The following is a 17,589-nucleotide window of genomic DNA, read 5'->3' as shown; positions in this document are numbered from 1 at the left end:
GCTAGGTCATTAGTCAATTGGTTGGTTGCTTGGTAGGTTGGTCAAGTGATTGTTGTTTAGTCAGCTAACGAGTCAAATGATTGATTGATATGTTGGTGAATTGATCGGTTGGTTATTTGGTCAGTGGGTTGGTTGGTTGGTTGGGTACATGATTAGTCCATTGAAGGATTGGTTGGTTGCTGTTGACATGTAATGGGGGTCGTCGTTGTCAGCCGGCGAAGGATCTCGTTTGTTGTCCCGCTTGGTGACTCTGAGATCGTCTTTGGCGAGGGGAGAATGAGTTTGTTGGCTTGTTGGTTAATCACTTGATTTGCTGCCCGATTGATTAGTCCATTGACAGGCTGGTTAGTAATTGGTTGACAGTCATTTGAAAGTAGAGCGCCGTCTGTGTCACATGACCTGATGAGCGGCTGAGCCGAGCTGAGAGCAAGCAGAAGCGCCGCCCGCCGATGGGATTGTAGCGCCGGCGCTCCTTTTTTTCCCGTCCCTTCCTTTTTTGTTTCGCACACTGAACTGGCGTAACCATCAAACGTGAGCGAGGCAAAAGCGCGGCTGACCCGCTTGACCCGACTCCGGTCGAGGAAATGTTAGCGACCGATCCCAAATAAATTTCCTCATTTTGACAGCTGAGCAAAAAGGTCGTTTATTTTTTTTACCGCGTCCTCGTTTTCTCGTCATCGCTCTCACGCTCTCTTTTATTTTCCTCTTCATCACCTTCTCACACTTTGCCAATTGCTCTTCCGGCATCCACTTCATCTTCATCATCATCATCATCATCATCATCATCATCTCTTTTATTAGCACTTGACTTGATTCTGTCACATTTGCTCTTTTTTTTCCAACCTTCTCATCATTTGGAACTTTTGCTCGTCGGGTGGAAGTCTTGCACTTGCCTGATACACAACAATACGCAAGACAACAATAAAATAAAATAAAAATCCATGTTTTTTTCAAAAGCGTGATGATAGCTCGCACCTTTCAAGGGCACAAACATATGAAAGAATAATAAATCAATAGAAAAATCAATTACAATATAAACAAATTCATTGAGAAGTAATAAACAAATTGGAGAGCAATTTAATGAAAGAATAACAAACCAAGATTGATCAACTGTTTCACAAATATAAAATTAATGAAAGGATAAGACAACAAACAGATCAAAGAATAATAAACTGATTAGAAGCGACAAACTGATTAAAATATGGATATAATTTTAAAAGAACAATTTTAGATGAGTTTATCCTTCATCCAAGTTTATTATTCTGCAATCAAATGAAAGAATGATCACGATTAAATGAATTTACTTTTAATTCACTACTTTATTATTTTAATTAACAAAACAAATTGAGAATAATAAACCGATTGAATGACCTATACGATTGAATAAACAAATTAATAAAAAAATTAACAAATTCAAGAATGAGTGACGAAACAATAACAAACCTATTAAAAATACTAAAAAGAACAATAAAGCAATTAAATAATTATTGAACTAGTTCATTGTTTTCTAAATTTATCTCTTCTCAAATGAAAATAAAATAACCACCGAATTACTTGATTTTTTTTAAATTATTGTGCAATTACATTAAATATAAACAAATAAATATACAATTTTAAAATTCAGTAAAGTATAAATAAATATGAAACCTAATGAATTTAAATTCCATCCATCTACATAGGAAAAAAATAATGAAATGATCGTTATGAATTGAAAACTAATGTAATTGAAAAATGATTCATAAAAGCACTTTGAAAAGGATTTATTTCTGGCACCAACATTAAACCCTGGTTAGCGGGAGGCTACGCTAGGCTAGGTGATGAAGTGCGTGTGTGCGTGTTTGCACGGCAGGTGGGCTGGTGGGAGAACGGCCACCTGCGTCTGCGCTACCCGCCGTGGTCGCGCTACGGCCCCTTCCTCAAGCCGCTGGACGACGCCCAGCACCTGCGAGTGGTCACGCTGGAGGAGCGACCGTTCGTCATCGTGGAGCCCGCCGACCCGGGGACCAGCTCCTGCATTCGCGACTCGGTGCCGTGCCGCATGCCCCTCAACTCCAGGTACCGCTCGTCACTTTTTCCCAGCCGGCCTTTTAGCCTTGCAGTACCGCCTTTTAGCCACAACAAGCTGCGGGGCAGCGCTGAGCTTGGATGCGAGAAGAAGAAGTGCGCTAGCGTGCGATCAGATTTGTTGACGACCGTGCAGATGCTGTCTGTATGCGTTGCTGAAAGTTCCTCCTCCTCCTCCTCCTCTTCATCTCCCACTTCTTACTCCTCTTCCTCATTCTCTACTTCCCTTTCCACATCTCCTCTTTCTCTTCATCCTCAATTCTTTCTGTTCTCCTTCTCTTCCTCTCCTAATCTCCCTCCTCATCCTCCACTTCTCTTCTTCCTTATCTTCCTGCTCCTCCTCCCTCCCTTTTTCTCTTCCACCTTCACTTCTTCCTCCTTCACCCACCTCCTCATCCTGTCTGCAGTTTTTCTTCTCTTCATCAAATTCAGTTTCCATCCTCCTCATCCTCCTACTTCTCTTTTTCCTATTTTTCTTTCATGTCTTTCTCATCCCTCGCTTCCCCATCTTCCTCCCTTTCCTCCTCCTCCTTCCAATTCATCTTCCTCCAGCACTTCCTTCTCCAACTTTCTCCTTTTGCCTCCTCTTCCTGCTCTCGCCTGGTTGACATTGCAAATAAGAATCTCAAATGCCTTACCTGGATGAATAGAGATTTTTTAAAAAAAAACAACCTCTTCCTCCTCTTCCTCGTCTTCCTCGTCTTCCTCCTCCTTCCCGGGCTGGAAGTTAATGGCTCCCGCTAACCTGATTAGCGCTCATCAGAGGAAAGTGCGCGTGCAGACGCACAAATCAACGACGACTTGGCGTTTGTAGCGAAAGCGTCGCATGAATGCAAATGGCAGGTCATGAATATGGAAAGCATTTTTCTTTCCGTAGAACGACGCGCAGGAGGATGGAAAGTCGCTGGTTAATAATCACTGGCCTCATAACCATCACCGTGTGTGCGTGTGCGTGTCTGTGCCAGATAAGCTACCTGCTGGCAGCGCACGACCTGGCTGGCCAATGGCAGATAAGAAGTTTGTCCTCTATCCATTTGATTGGCCAAAAGAGAATACTGCTGTACTTTTTAATTCACCTGCTGTTACCCTACACACACACACACGCACGCACACACACTATTCTGTGTAAGCTTGTATTTGTCATCGTTGGTTTTTTTCCCAAGGTTGCCTTCAAGGTCCTCGTTTTGGCCCAAGTCGGGGCCTTAGCGATTGTCTGTCCTGTTGCTAGGCAACTTGACAGACATTCACTCGCCCGTGGACGGACACACAACATTTGAAGGACTTCGATGTCCTGCGCGTGCCACCCGCGTGAGCGGCAATTTGCTCTTGGTCTCCCCGGCCGCCGCCTCTTTCCGGCGGGAAGGGGAGAGAGGAGAAGCGGCAGTAAAACAGGCCAAAATCCAGAGGTCAGAAGCATGAGACTAGTTCAGGCACAGCTCCAGGAATTTTTTTTTTTTCACTCTCCTGGTTGCCTTGACTTGGAACTTGAGCAAGGCTGACGGAATCATTTATAAATATATTTTTGGAAAAAAAAAAAACGAATCAAATGGGGGAGGGGCTAACTGGGGCGACGCAGATTTCTGACTGGGCTGTAGCGCTTCGTAGCATCATCCCAGGACGAGTTGAATGCTCTGTAAGATGACATGAAAATTCCAGAATGGGGAAAAAGTTGAGATTTCGACATTTATATGCAGCAGCTGACGCTTCTTTTCTGCAGGTAAGGCATCGAGAGGACTGATGGCGCAATCTGGGGAGGAGAGAGTTGTGGGTGCTTGGGCTCATTATTGCAAATTATTTCAAGATTTCGGAATTATTATTATTTTTTTTAATGCTGTGTTTACGAAAAAAAACCTAAAATATCACAAAACACAATTTTCATGTTACGTAATAAATTTCACAAGTTGTCACATTGCAAGGTGATAACTTTCACATCTTAATGTGAAAGTTATCTGCTTTCGACGTGAAATTGATCACGTAATCGTGTGAAAATGTGCAACTTAGCATGTTAAGTGAAACGAATCGCGTTATAGCGTGAAAATGATGTTAGGATGTTGAAATGCAAAATGTGTACCGGGTTATAAGTTATCGCACTAAAAAAGGAAACTGATCCTTTGAAAATGTGAAACTTGGCACATTCAAATGGGAATTTTTGAAAGGGAAATGTCTCACTTTGTAGCGTGGAAAATCACGTTGAAATGTATGAAGTTATTGCACAAAAAAAGAAACTTATCAGATGAAAATATGAAACTGACCATGTTAAAATGTGAAAACGATCACGTTATGACTTGAAAACGATCACGTTGAAACGTGAAATGTTTTGGACTGAAAAATCAAACTCAACACAATTGATGACATGATAGTGAAAAAAATGCATTTGTCCAAACGTGTGCTTTGAATTGTTTGTGTCGCAGCCAGACGGTGGAAGGCACATCTCCCATGAAGCATTGCTGCAAAGGCTTCTGCATCGACGTCCTGAAGAGGCTGGCCAAGATCGTGGGCTTCACCTACGAACTCTACCTGGTCACCAACGGACGCCACGGCAAGAACATCGACGGCGAGTGGAACGGCATGGTGGGCGAGGTCGGTCCCGCCGCGCGAGCGTCTCCGTGGCGGGGGCCACACTTCCTGTTCAAAGCCCGACCTCCTCCTTCCGCAGGTGGTCTCCAACAGGGCCGACATGGCCATCGGCTCGCTCACCATCAACGAGGAGCGCTCGGAGGTGGTGGAGTTTTCCGTGCCCTTCGTGGAGACGGGCATCAGCGTCATGGTTTCCCGTAGCAACGGCACCGTGTCCCCCTCCGCCTTTCTGGGTGAGTTGGCCGCCCCACGTCATGTCTGCGGCCACCCCCGGCTCACAGTTCGGCTCATGCGGGCGCGCCGTAGGGCGGCACAGGTGGAACTCGGGTTGACACGGTCGGCGTGGGGAGCAACGCGGGTGACGCAAGTCATTTCTTGCGATTGGTTTTCTGCCCGACGCCGTTCAAAACTGAATCCAAAGCAGCTGACTTGTGGTTATCCAGACGCAAAGAAGGCGGCGCGGCGTTCACCTTCTGCCGGCGCGGCGTTCACCTTCTGCCGGCGCGGCACGTCCTCCTCCCGAGTGCCGCAGTGCGCCCCCAAAGAATGCGGATGACATTCTGCGTGGCTTTACGGCAGATAAGTGCAAAGAAGTAATACTCCCACCGCCGCGGCGTCAATCTCAACCAGCCTCTCTTTTTAATTTGCTGCGGTAATTCCACCTGCGTCGGCACACTTTGATACGCTCGCTGGATGACAAAATGGAACGCGGCTGTCAAAGGCGCCAGTCGAACCGCCCCGCCGGCCGCGTCGGGGGAGCGAGCGGCAGAAATGAAGGACAAAAAGGTATTTTCCCAACACGCTCGCTCCGCATGCGATCTCACGCCTGCTCGTTAAGGAGAGCGCCTCGTTAAGGAGTCAAATGTTATTATTGTACAGGCGGCCGTCAGTCAGCTCGTTAAGCCAATCAGCCCTGTGTGGCGTCTTCATCCTCACATTGGCGGGAATTTATGGCTGCACCATCTCTTCATTAAAAGAATTGCAGGAGGACCGAGCGAGGCTCAACGCTACCAACTTTTGCTTTCGCCGACCGGCACGCTGCAGGTGACGCGGGGGGCGGGGTTGGGGGGGGGGCACACGGGTGAGGTGGGGTGACACCGCAGCAGGCTGCAAGATGGCCGCAAGTGCTATGCGGGGGTGACACGAGTCAAAGGTGAGGTGGCTCGCTTGTCTTGTGGGATGAAACGGGTGGCGTGCGGGCTCGCCTGCCGTGACTCGCCCGCTTTACGGCTCGTGTGGCACAAGTGGCATGGCGGGAAAACAAACACAAACGCAGATCTTGTCTAGGATGGAACCTACCTAGGACTCAGCCTACCAAGGACACATCCTTCCTAAGAAAGGACGCAGCTTGGTAGGGTGTAGCCTAGCAAGGGTGCGTCGTGTACACTAAATGATGTCATCCAAGCAGGCGCAAGCTCAGTAGGTTGCGTCCTTCCGAGCTTGTACCCGACCAAGGATACGGCCATGTCATTCCAAAAAAGTATGACGTCTTTCCTAGGATGCAAGCTAGCAACGATGCTACCTTGCTAGCTTCTACCTCATGAAGGACGCATCATGATGTCATTCATAAAAGAAAGTCTGACTACAATCATTTTTGCCAAGGATGCGACCACCTCGGCACAGTCTACCAAGTATGCATCCTTCCTAGGATGCACCCTACCAAGGAAGCACAATAATGTGACTCCAGAACAAAACAAGGTGCTGCTGTAGAATATGTCCTGCGGATGACAACAAAGATGCGCCCTGTTTAGTGTGCAGCCCTCTTTGAATGCACCCTAGCAAGGATGAATCCTACCAAGGCGGCAACCTGATGTCCTTTAAGTCCTAAGCGGTATTGTGACACCTTTTGATGGTCGTGTCCAAGCCATTTCAAAATAAAATACTGTCCACGGGTTTTCAAATGAAAGGTCGTCTCACGTATTAAAAAATTCAAATCAAATTCAATCTTGCTTTACAATCTCAAATAGCAGACGGAGTCTTCCTTTGACATCAAGTTGGATCACGAACATCGCTTGATATAAATAACGATGTTATGATGATGTAAACGAACCCAAAAAAAAAAAATCACTTTGCGATGGTGTAAACATCAGTTCACCCTTCACCGCTAATGAGTCATTTTACGAGGCTGGCTGGTAATAACAAATAACGCACTTGTCTGAAATCAAGCGAGGTAAATATTTACAAGTCGTCTCCCAGACGGCAAACGTCTCCCACAACGTTTCTTATTAATGCGCCAACGTCAATCAAGTGCAGCTAAGAAGCCTTTTATGACTTCATCCCTGCTGAGCGTCTCTCGCTCTCTCTTGCTCAAACACACAGCAGGTGACAACACACACACACACACACACACACACACACACACACGGAGTGGAGCTGGGTTGCCTTGGCGGAGGTAGCAGCAAGAGTGGGTTGCGTCGCCAAGGTTGAATCCCGTCAACAAATCTCTTGGAAGGAATTTCTGCTCGTCATCTCACAAATACGCAACGCGCACTCGCGTGCTCTCGTGTCATCTTTGACGCGACATACGTGATGAGGAAAACATTTCAACTGAATTTTCTACTATTACTTGAAGAAAATTCAGCTTTTTTTTTTTTTACCCCAGTTTAAGTCCTGTGAATTTCTCAGTAAAATATTTGTGAGTTCTTACTGTACATTCTTTATGGAGTTGGGGTTTGTACAATATCATTATGCATTTTATATAATATATACTTTTTGCTTGACCGAGGTTGCATCCTACCGGTTTTTAAAGAACTTTATTGACTTACACATCATTTACAAACACATTCAAATTCCAAAATATAAAACAAGCTAAACACGATTTACACAAAAGAGTGACAGTCTTTCAAAACACACCAAATGCTAATAGTCCAGTGATTTACAATTGTCTTTTCTTAAGTGACAGATTTGCCTGACCACGCACGCTCTTACTATCCGCTACGATATTCTTCGTGCACATAGCAAGCCTGTTTTTTTTTTCACATTTGTTTGAAAAGAAAACATTTTTACTATATTTACTGTACATGGTCCCACCATGTTAGATTTTTTTTCTTGCCTAGGACGCAGCCGACTTAGGATGCAGTCCACCAAGGATGCATCCTTTCAAGGTTGCACCCTACCAAGGATGCATCAGGTCATTCCAAAAAAAAAAAAAAAAAAAACGGACTAAATGTCTGGCCTAAGTGGATGCAGCAACATGTTTTCAACATTTTGTTTTGTTTTTTGATTCAAATGTTAACGCTTTGACTGCCAGACGTTTTCAGAAAAGGGATGCCGTGGGTGCCAGCCGATTTAAGCATTTTGAATGATCTTTCAAGGTGCACAGAAAAGTATGTGTTTGGACTATGGAAACACACATACTACCAAATGAAAGATTGGACTCTCATCTTTCATCAGAAAAAAAAGTTTGTTTCTACATTATTCCGTTTTTTAGTAATCAACAATAGAAAATGGTTAGTTTCGCCTCTGTTTTGAAACAAACGTTTTTTAACGTCTTTGGCACTCCTCCATAGGATTTTACTAAACGTTATTTAACGTTTTTGGCAGTCAAAGAGTTAAGAGTACATTTTTGCCATGCATCCTTTCTCATCTTTCTCGTATTTCCAGCTTCCCTAAATGCATCCTCGCTCGCTGGAATGCGGCATCCGATTTTTTTGCGGGCCGCGAATGTCGCACGATGAGCGCCCCGGTTGAAAAGTTCAACCAAAGTTGACGTAAGCCGTGCGTTTTTTGTGTCGCAGAGCCGTACAGCCCGGCCGTGTGGGTGATGATGTTCGTCATGTGTCTGTCGGTGGTGGCCGTCACCGTCTTCATCTTCGAGTTCTTCAGCCCCGTCGGTTACAACCGCAGCCTGCAGAGCGCCAAAAGTAAGACGTCCGAGCCGTCAAAGCTCGATCTTGATTGGTCGTCCGTAGTCATGTGATCAATGTTGCCTTTCGTGTCGGGCCTGCTGCACGTTCCGCCGGCTGCCGCTTTGGAGGTGGAAAACTCCGAAACCAGAAATTGCTCGTTTGTTGAGCCATTAACATCAAACAACGAAAAGCGTTTTCAACCGATACTTTTCATATGTGAAATAATTCATACAAAATATCACTTAAACGTGCCTGACAGTGATGACGTTTTAAAATGCATTCATTCATTTAGCCCTCTTCCTAAGAGTGCTGTTTTTAATTGGGTAATTGTGAATAAAAATAAAAATAAAAATTTCACATATGTGTTGGAAATGTATAATTGATGTAAATATCAGCCAAATGATTTCATTTGGATTCATGATTTATTATTATAATTAGCGAGTATTTAATTGACGTCCCTCCATGTAATGTGCAACGTGTCGTTTCTTTGTTCTGCCGGCGGTCAGCCATCTTGTTTGTCTCAGGCGACCTGTCCCCTGTTTGTCTCAGGGTCGGGCGGCTCCAAGTTCACCATCGGCAAGTCGGTTTGGCTCCTGTGGGCGCTGGTCTTCAACAACTCGGTGCCGGTGGAGAACCCGCGAGGAACCACCAGCAAGATCATGGTTGGTTTGCGCTCGAAAAAGCTGACTGGGCGCCGCTCAAACTCGGAAGGAGGTCGGACAAACTTTGGGAGCTGAACGGCGTTAGCTCGTCCAGGCGGGGAAGCGGCGCCACGCCGTCGAGTGCCGGCGAGTGCCGGCGAGTGCCGCCGCGTCCTCATTTGCTTGAGAGCTCTCCACCAATCAGGCGGAGCGCTCATCAGCCGCTCTCGCAGCAGGCAACTTTTTGACTGATGCTCTTCGTCCGTCGCGTGCCGACAAAAATAGCCAAATTAATTTGTGATCGTCAACAAGACCGCTTCAGCAAACTTTCTTTGATGTGGAAATTGTTCCGGAGAACAACTTGTTTGATTCTGGTTTTGATGATAAGCCCGTGTCTGACAAATACAAACTTTTTTTCTGCTTCCCTCCGGGCCACTTAAAGAACGAATAGCCAATGTTACGACTTCATGAATATGCAAATCCGGATGATTTCCCTGAACTGCGTATCACAGGCTTCCCCAGTCCTGGCCGGTCGGTCCTCGGGATCCTGCAGGTTTCGGATATATTTCCGTCCTCCAACACGCCTGATTCAGATCATGGGCAAGCCCCGCGCTTTCACCCCAAACCCGCGCTGAGCAGGACTGGGGAAGCCTGCCGGGAATGTTGACATGTGTGGCAAACGTTGGCCTCCGCTTGCCGGCTGTTGCGACAAGCTTTCAATCTCACACCGTCGAGTGGCGCAAACTGGAGCAGAAATGCCTCAAATATGAGCAAAGCGGATCGGAAATGCAGGCGGTGACATCACGGCAGGTGTGATGTCACACGGCTGTACGTCAGCGGCGATGTCATGCGGCGATTGAGCGTCCGCACGCACGCACGCACGGCATGTCTGAGCCTACGTGAGAATGAGCCCGCTGTACGTGCTGGCGCTCTTCTCGGCGCGGCTCTACGTCAGCCTGCTGGGCCGCCTGCCGCGCGTGCTCACCTTCTCCCTCGTCCTGCAGCTCTTCTCCTCCTAGATTTGCGTCCGGCGAGCCATGATTTGCCTCCAAGTCAAATTGACGGCCGCGTGTTTGCCGCCCGCCCGCCGCAGGTGCTGGTGTGGGCCTTCTTTGCCGTCATCTTCTTGGCATCCTACACCGCCAACCTGGCCGCCTTCATGATCCAGGAGGAGTACATCGACACCGTGTCGGGACTCTCCGACAAGAAGGTGAGGTCGAGCGTCGTCGGGAGTCTTCAAGACAAATCGTTGGTTGGCTGCCGGCGTTTTCTTTGCTTGGTTTTGGTCAAGGAGCAAAGCGCGGAAATGTTACCGTAAGAATGGGCCCGTCTTGGACAAAACATTAGGTACACCCCGGATTCTCACCTGTGGCCTTCCCCAACTACCACTACTAGTATTAGTAGTACTACTAGCATTGTATAGTTGAGTAATGTACTACTAGTATACTACTAATAGTAGTAACGAGTAGTAGTCGTTACCTGCTAGTACAGGGGTGGGCAGACCGGGTCCTGGAGTCCTGCAGGTTCTGGAGGTTTCCCTCTTCCAACACAAGCTGATTCCAGGCAACAGGATCGTTATCAGGCTTACGCGCTGCTTGCTGATGAGCGGATCATCGGAATCAGGTGTATTGGAGAAGGGAAACATCCAAAACCTGCAGGACTCCGGCCCACCACTGCGCTAGTACCCAATAGCACCAACTAGTACCTGGTGCCTACTAGTACCTGTTACCTTTTGCATGTTGTACTTCTCATGAAAAATGTCTTCTAATCTCATCTCATATATTAGGAACGATCCAGCAAATCTGACGGACTGAGCAGATTTTCTTTCTTCTTTCTCAGCGCTTTTTGTCCTGTTTTTTGTTCGTCTCCAGTTCCAGCATCCCACCGAGCAGTACCCGCCCCTGCGCTTCGGCACGGTCCCCAACGGCAGCACGGAGGAGAACATCCGCTCCAACTATCCCAACATGCACCAGTACATGATCCGCAACAACCAGAAGGGCGTGGAGGAGGCCATCGACAACCTGAAGACCGGGTGAGTGGCGGACGGGACCGCAAAAAAGACGGAACTGCCCGGAACGTGTTTTTGTTTGATATTTCCGTCCACGTGTTTGTTTGTTTGTTTGTTTGTTTGTTTGTGTGGCGCTGCAGTAAATTGGACGCTTTCATCTACGACGCCGCCGTGCTCAACTACATGGCCAGGAAGGACGAAGGATGCAAGGTGACTCACCGCTCATTGACAAAGTGACTGACTGAGCGTCACACTGACTAACTAGCCCGTGGACGACCAGCTAGTCAAGCATCCGACTTACTAACAAACGCAGTCATTATTTGAGCCGAACTAAGTAACTAGCCCTCTGACTGACAAACGGACGGACGGACCCAAGTACGACTACGTTAGACTGACCAACTAACCACCTGAGAGACTGACTGGCTAATGATGACCTAGCTAAGGAACTGACTTATTAACTCATTCAAACCCAAAAACCTATAAATACGTATAAATATGTTTTTTATTTTTTATTTTTTTTATGCTAGAAGGCTTTGGTCAGGGATGTGATTTTTCCGCTAATTCGCGGAATTCCGCTTTTTTTTTTTATCTCCCCGCCAAAAAAAAAAAATCTGTTTTTTTTATTTATTTATTTATTTATTTATTTTTTAGTAGTTCATTGTGTATGCACATGACTCCGACAGAAAACATCTTCTGCTATAACAAAGACATTTGTGGTATGTTCTAATATGAATTACTTTTTTATTTGGTCATGATACAATTATTTGTTCATGAAATTTGAACTCTTCAACATTATTTATGTGTTAACTTAGTAATCACATGAGTTAGATATGATGATATTCTCAGTGATAGTTTTTAAAAGCAAAGGCAGTCCAATGTTTTTGAATGTGACTGATTTTGAGTTGACTAAAACTGCCATTTTATATGGGATAGTTCAATATACATTGAAAATTTATGCTGTTGTTTTGTCTATTTCTTTGTCATGTGAGTGCATTGAAAGTACTTAAAAACACGGAAAACCCATGAGCTCCCTGGACCTAGCTGGGTGCCAGCGGCCCCCAGACCCCCGGCTAAATTTTCAGATAATTTCACTTTGGTCAAATCACATCCCTGTTTGGTGCAGCTGCTGACCTGGACAGGCAGCAATGATGGTTATTACAAAGAACGGCCAGCAGGTGGCAGAAGAGTATAAGAGATCAACCAGGGCCATGTGGAAAAAAAAGCTAATTTACTCATAATTCTAAATGGATTTTTAAATAATGATGAAACTTCGCTATATTCTAATGTTAATTGTTGTAACAGGTACAAATCTACTTCTTTTTTTTTTCCTGATGAAAGAAGAGACTCTAATCTTTCTTTTGGTAGCTCCCATGTCTTGATAGCAATAGAACACAATATTCCAAATCCAGTCAAACAGCCGGGAGCAAAGGGGCTTGCTTCAGTCAAAATGGCCGCCAGTCAATGAATTAATGAACTGACTGACTGACGGATTAACTAAAGGGAACTTCCAGCTGACTAACTAAGCGCCGAACTGGCCAACTGATAATTGAAAGACTTGATTGACGGATCCAACTGACAAATAACAAACGGCGCAATATGTCCTTGTTGTCCATCGTCGTCCATCTTCCACGACTCACCGTTTGCCGATTTGTCTCCACAAGGTGATGACCATCGGCTCCGGCAAAGTCTTCGCCACCACCGGCTACGGCATCGCTCTGCACAAGAACTCCCGATGGAAGAGACCGCTGGACCTGGCGCTGCTGCAGCTGGTGGGAGACGGTACGAGACGGCCTCCCATTTGGAAAATTGACAAATGAACACATTGATGCAGCTTTGTTTCCATCAGAGGTGTCCAAAGTCGGTCCCCGAGGGGCGGAGTCCCGCGGCTTTTGGATGCTTGCGTTATCATGCTCATGCAGAGCTTGCTGATGAGCTTCAGGTGTGTCGGAGAAGAGAAACCTGCAGGACTCCGGCCCTGGAGGACTGAGTTTGGACACCCCTGGTTTAGATTGACGTTCCAGTTATCCACAAAAGTGGAGTCGAGACACCTGGACTTGTCTTGCTAGAAGATCTTTGAATGCAAAAAAGGCTTCTTCGGAGTTTCTTGATGTGTTTTGGGGTTCTGGACCACAAGAGCGCCCCCACTCGAAGACATTTAGAAATGCAGCCTTTACAATGTGGTTTTTAAGACTAAAACCTCAAATAGTATTTAGAATTATTATTTTTTTTTACCTGTAAGTGTTCTATATTAGGGTATGGTGGTACTATTTGTATTATTAGTATTATGTTACTATTTAGATAAGACTTTGGCGCCATCTTGTGAATTTTTCAGCAAAGGATAACAAAGAATAGGTTGAGAAAACAAGAGCAAATAGTTGAATTTGCAAATTGTGAATCAGGAAAGTGCGGAGGTTTCCTCTAGTTAAGTCCCGATTTGTGTTTCAATTCCGACGGAAAAATGCTGACTTTTCTTTCTTTCCTTCTTTCTGCCATCACAGTTTTTTTTTGTTGCGGCCCGCACGGCCCACCCCGCCGTGCTCCAAGCCTCCAGATGGCGCTCATTGACCCCCAATGAGGTCAATGAGTCTTTGAACCGGACTCATGTTCTCTGCTTTTGTTGTTTGTTTTTTTTTCTGTTTTGTGTGTCTCGTAGATGAGATCGACATGCTGGAGCGTCTTTGGCTGTCGGGAATTTGCCACAACGACAAGATTGAGGTACTTACACAAGCAAAGGCATTCCCGCGGGCATCCGACAGAACAGGAAGTAGTCGCAACGCTAACTGTGGCCGTTGCAGCAACGTTTCTCCAACCCCGGCGGCTGAAGCCAGAAGGCCGCCGTCTTTTTTTTCTTTTCTCTTTTTTATGGCTGCGTGTTTGACGCCGGCGCGTCCGCGTGGAGGCATGACAACCTCACGGAGATCAAACATCCCCCGTTCAGATTATATTGGAAATTGGGATTTGACTTTTTCTTGCTTGCGGATGCTGTCTCTTGACAATCTACCTTATAAGAGAAAATGAAATGTACGTGTAGCGCTTCTTCCGGACTTGTTGCTACGACTGTTTGTCATGCACGCTTGAATTGTCACCATCAAACAATTCAACATTTAAAAATGAGGTCAACGTATTGGAGTGAGCGCACAAGATGGCCTCCAGTGGCTTCACTTCTCCCAACGAGGTGTAAGTGGCTTCATTGACAGTCTGCGGCTTACTTACTACCTGCACACTGTAAAAAACGATTTTGATATCAAATGCACCAGATTCGTTTGGACAGCAAAGGAATTGTCAAACAGAGTTCATTTAACTTACACTATTTATTATGTAAGAGTGTAACAAAATGATGGCGGTAGTAAAGAGGTGTTGCTGATAGTGTTACGAAGTAGCAGCAGATTAGTGGCGTCGCTAGTCGAAGTACAACTAGTCGTCGTCGACCTCAAGAGTGTCAGCAGTCGTGACAAGCATCCTGATGCTTGCGTTTGCGCTAACGTGTGCTGTCACGCCTGTCCTTGCTTGTGGCGTGTGCGTGCGTGCGTGCGTGCGCGCGCAGGTGATGAGCAGCAAGCTGGACATCGACAACATGGCGGGCGTCTTCTACATGCTGCTGGTGGCGATGGGCCTCAGCCTGCTGGTCTTCGCTTGGGAGCATCTGGTCTACTGGAAGCTGCGCCACTGCATCAAGCGCTCCGGCGGCCTGGACTTCCTCCTGGCGCTCAGCAGGGTGAGAACACGCGCACGCGCCGGCGCATCTGCGTACAAAAGCTCTCCGGTACGTGATGACGTTCTCTTTCGCCACTCCAGCGTCCGTGTGCTCGGATTGCGTGCGTCTCAGGTTTTTTGCTTTTCAAATACTTGAAACGTTGCGTCAAGCTTCCGAGAGACTACGGATGGAAACTCGCCCATGGCCGTCGTCGGCCGCATCTGGCATGCAAATGCGCCTTCATACGCTCGGTTGCTTTTTAAATCACATCCGACATAAATATTCAGTCATTTAAGCTTCCGAGCGTGGTTTAGGGTTTGAGAGGATGCAGGTGCTGATGGCTGATTTGTGGTGGTCGAGCTACGAATTGTTGTGATTCTGGTGGCGGTACGAGCAAGTCGACGTGGTCGTGCTCATTGTCGCGGTAGCGGTGCCGGGATTTCGCATTTAGCACCGAGGATCCTGTACATTCCTAACCTTCCGTTTCAGCGTGAAAATGTGTCATATGGGGACCAATGGCGCTCTTGGGGTCTTTGGGACAAGATGCGACAACAAGCCCACATCTTGATTTTGGGATGCACGCCTCCTCCAAACTGCACAAGTGCTAAATTCAACCGGCCGCGGTGACATCATGCTTCCCACCTGTTACAGGGATGTGATTTTTCCGCTAATTCGCGGAATTCCGCTTTTTTTATCTCCCCCCCCCCCCAAAAAAAAAAAAATTCCGATTTTTTTAAATTTTTATTTATTTTATTTTTTTAAGTAGTTCATTGTGTATGCACATGACTCCGACAGATAACATCTTCTGCTATAACAAAGACATTTGTGGTATGCTCTAATATGAGTTACTTTTCATTTGGTCACGATACAATTATTTGTTCATGAAATTTGAACTCTTCAACATTATTTATGTGTTAACTTAGTAATCACATTAGTTAGATATGATGATATTCTCAGTGATAGTTTTTAAAAGCAAAGGCAGTCCAATGTTTTTGAATGTGACTGATTTTGAGTTGACTAAAACTGCCATTTTATATGGGATAGTTCAATATACATTGAAAATTTATGCTCTTGTTTTGTCTATTTCTTTGTCATGTGAGTGCATTGAAAGTACTTAAAAACACGGACCCTGGACCTAGCTGGGTGCCAGCGGCCCCCAGACCCCCGGCTAAATTTTCAGATAATTTCACTTTGGTCAAATCACATCCCTGCTGTTAGCAACACTCGTACCATCTTCCTGATGAGCCCAAAAGCGCTTTGACTGAACATTGATGCGGTGAAGAAACAACGCTGGCTGCTTATTTATGATGTCCGCAGTATATTTCCTTGCGGATGCGCTTCAACAATCACCTGACGCAAGGAAGAAAATCGGGAAAAGAAAGGATCAAGAAAAGGCGGGAAAGTTAATCACACTACATAGGAAAGAAAAGGAATATAATAACAAAAAACGATCTCACTAAACTATGAGTTTGCCTTTAAAGGGCCTAGTTAGGAGTCTGCGCGTGAGTGTGAGTAGTGGCCGACAGCAGCTCCTTGCATGTTCTCATTTTTGATTCATGTGTCTGTTTGTCCCTTTCAATAAACATCTGGAAGCGTATCAGCAACGGCGGCTCTCCTTGCCCACGTGGGAGGATATCACACTACCTCAACTCAGTGGCCGTTTTGGACATTTTTCTTGCTCGACCGGAATTCGACTGTTTGGGTGAATCCCGGCTTGTCAAGTCTACGATGCTAACGTGCTGGAAGCCGGACAAGTTTAGATGCCTGACACTCCAAAGGAATCATTGGCGATGTTTCTTTTTCAAAAACCCCATTTGAGAGTAATTAGCTGTAGTTGATGTTGCCGTCGAACTTGGCGTTAAGCTCTCATCTCCGTTTGCTTCTGCAGTGAAGATCTGTGCCCAAAAAAAAAAAAAACACGTCCCCCCACCCCCCCCCCCCCCCCCCCCGCCTCCTCCTCCTCCTGCTGTCTGTCCTCAAGCCAGCTTTGCTTTCGGGAAGAGAACATTAATCACGTCCATCTGCTGTAAAGTAGCTTGAACTTTAAACAGACGCTCCCCTCGGACGCTGGCGCTGATTTATGAACCGGTTGGATGCCTGAAGGGGCTCTTGCTCATGTAAATACGTTTGTTCCTCATTAGTCCGAGCCAGTCAAGTGAGCTGTGTTGCCGCATGGCTGCGTTTCCTGTCGGCGAAGGTGACTCGCGCTCCCCCGCCGCCGAGCGCGAGTCCGCCGTCATCCCGGCAGAGCGCAGCACTTTGTTGTCTCACAAGCAAACTCCTCATTATCGCCGACATTTGGAGAGTAATTAAAGCTGCAAGCAGAGATGAAGGGGGGCCAATGAGGCGTCTCTTTGTCTCGTGTTCCTGCTTCTGATTGGACGATTTCCTTAGGAGGAGTTTGTCAAAGTACGAACCCTGAAGTTCTCCAAAACTGTCTGCTTCAAACTAAACTGCCGCCCTTCTTGGTCAATTTTCATTACGAGTCCATAAGACCGGCACGTCCACATCATTTCCTGTTGACTGCTGAAACTAGTGACATGGACGTTTAAGGGGGCGCCGGGCGAACAGTGTGTTTTGGGATCCCTAAAATATGTACATTTGCACTAGGTTACATGCAAAGACTTTTGTTTCCTTGCACGATGAGGCCTCCAAAAAGGCCGTTCATGCGTCAGAGCAAACCGAAATGAAAACATCACTCCAAGAGCTGTTAGTTGGTTATCTCCCGAGATGTATAGCGTGCTCGCTTCAACGTCT

At 46.3% G+C, this 17,589-nt stretch overlaps 1 protein-coding gene across 3 annotated transcripts in view; it reads left to right on the top strand.

Moving 5' to 3' along the window:
* The window catches only part of grin2da (glutamate receptor, ionotropic, N-methyl D-aspartate 2D, a), a 53,632-nt gene that overhangs the window by 28,302 nt on the left and 7,741 nt on the right, over positions 1–17,589 (top strand). For all 3 annotated transcript variants that reach the window (XM_077549706.1, XM_077549705.1, XM_077549708.1), the window contains 11 exons: positions 1,850–2,055; positions 4,476–4,644; positions 4,721–4,874; positions 8,379–8,504; positions 9,039–9,151; positions 10,224–10,340; positions 11,002–11,162; positions 11,279–11,348; positions 12,800–12,917; positions 13,792–13,853; positions 14,683–14,853. In XM_077549706.1, the coding sequence (XP_077405832.1) occupies positions 1,850–2,055; positions 4,476–4,644; positions 4,721–4,874; positions 8,379–8,504; positions 9,039–9,151; positions 10,224–10,340; positions 11,002–11,162; positions 11,279–11,348; positions 12,800–12,917; positions 13,792–13,853; positions 14,683–14,853 (1,467 nt within the window). The remainder of the gene's footprint in view (positions 1–1,849; positions 2,056–4,475; positions 4,645–4,720; positions 4,875–8,378; positions 8,505–9,038; positions 9,152–10,223; positions 10,341–11,001; positions 11,163–11,278; positions 11,349–12,799; positions 12,918–13,791; positions 13,854–14,682; positions 14,854–17,589) is intronic.

The sequence above is a fragment of the Vanacampus margaritifer genome, chromosome 17, assembly GCF_051991255.1.
Source record: "Vanacampus margaritifer isolate UIUO_Vmar chromosome 17, RoL_Vmar_1.0, whole genome shotgun sequence".
Lineage (NCBI taxonomy): Eukaryota > Metazoa > Chordata > Actinopteri > Syngnathiformes > Syngnathidae > Vanacampus > Vanacampus margaritifer.
Note: the sequence above shows the minus strand (reverse complement) of the source record. Positions and strands in the feature narration are given on the sequence as shown.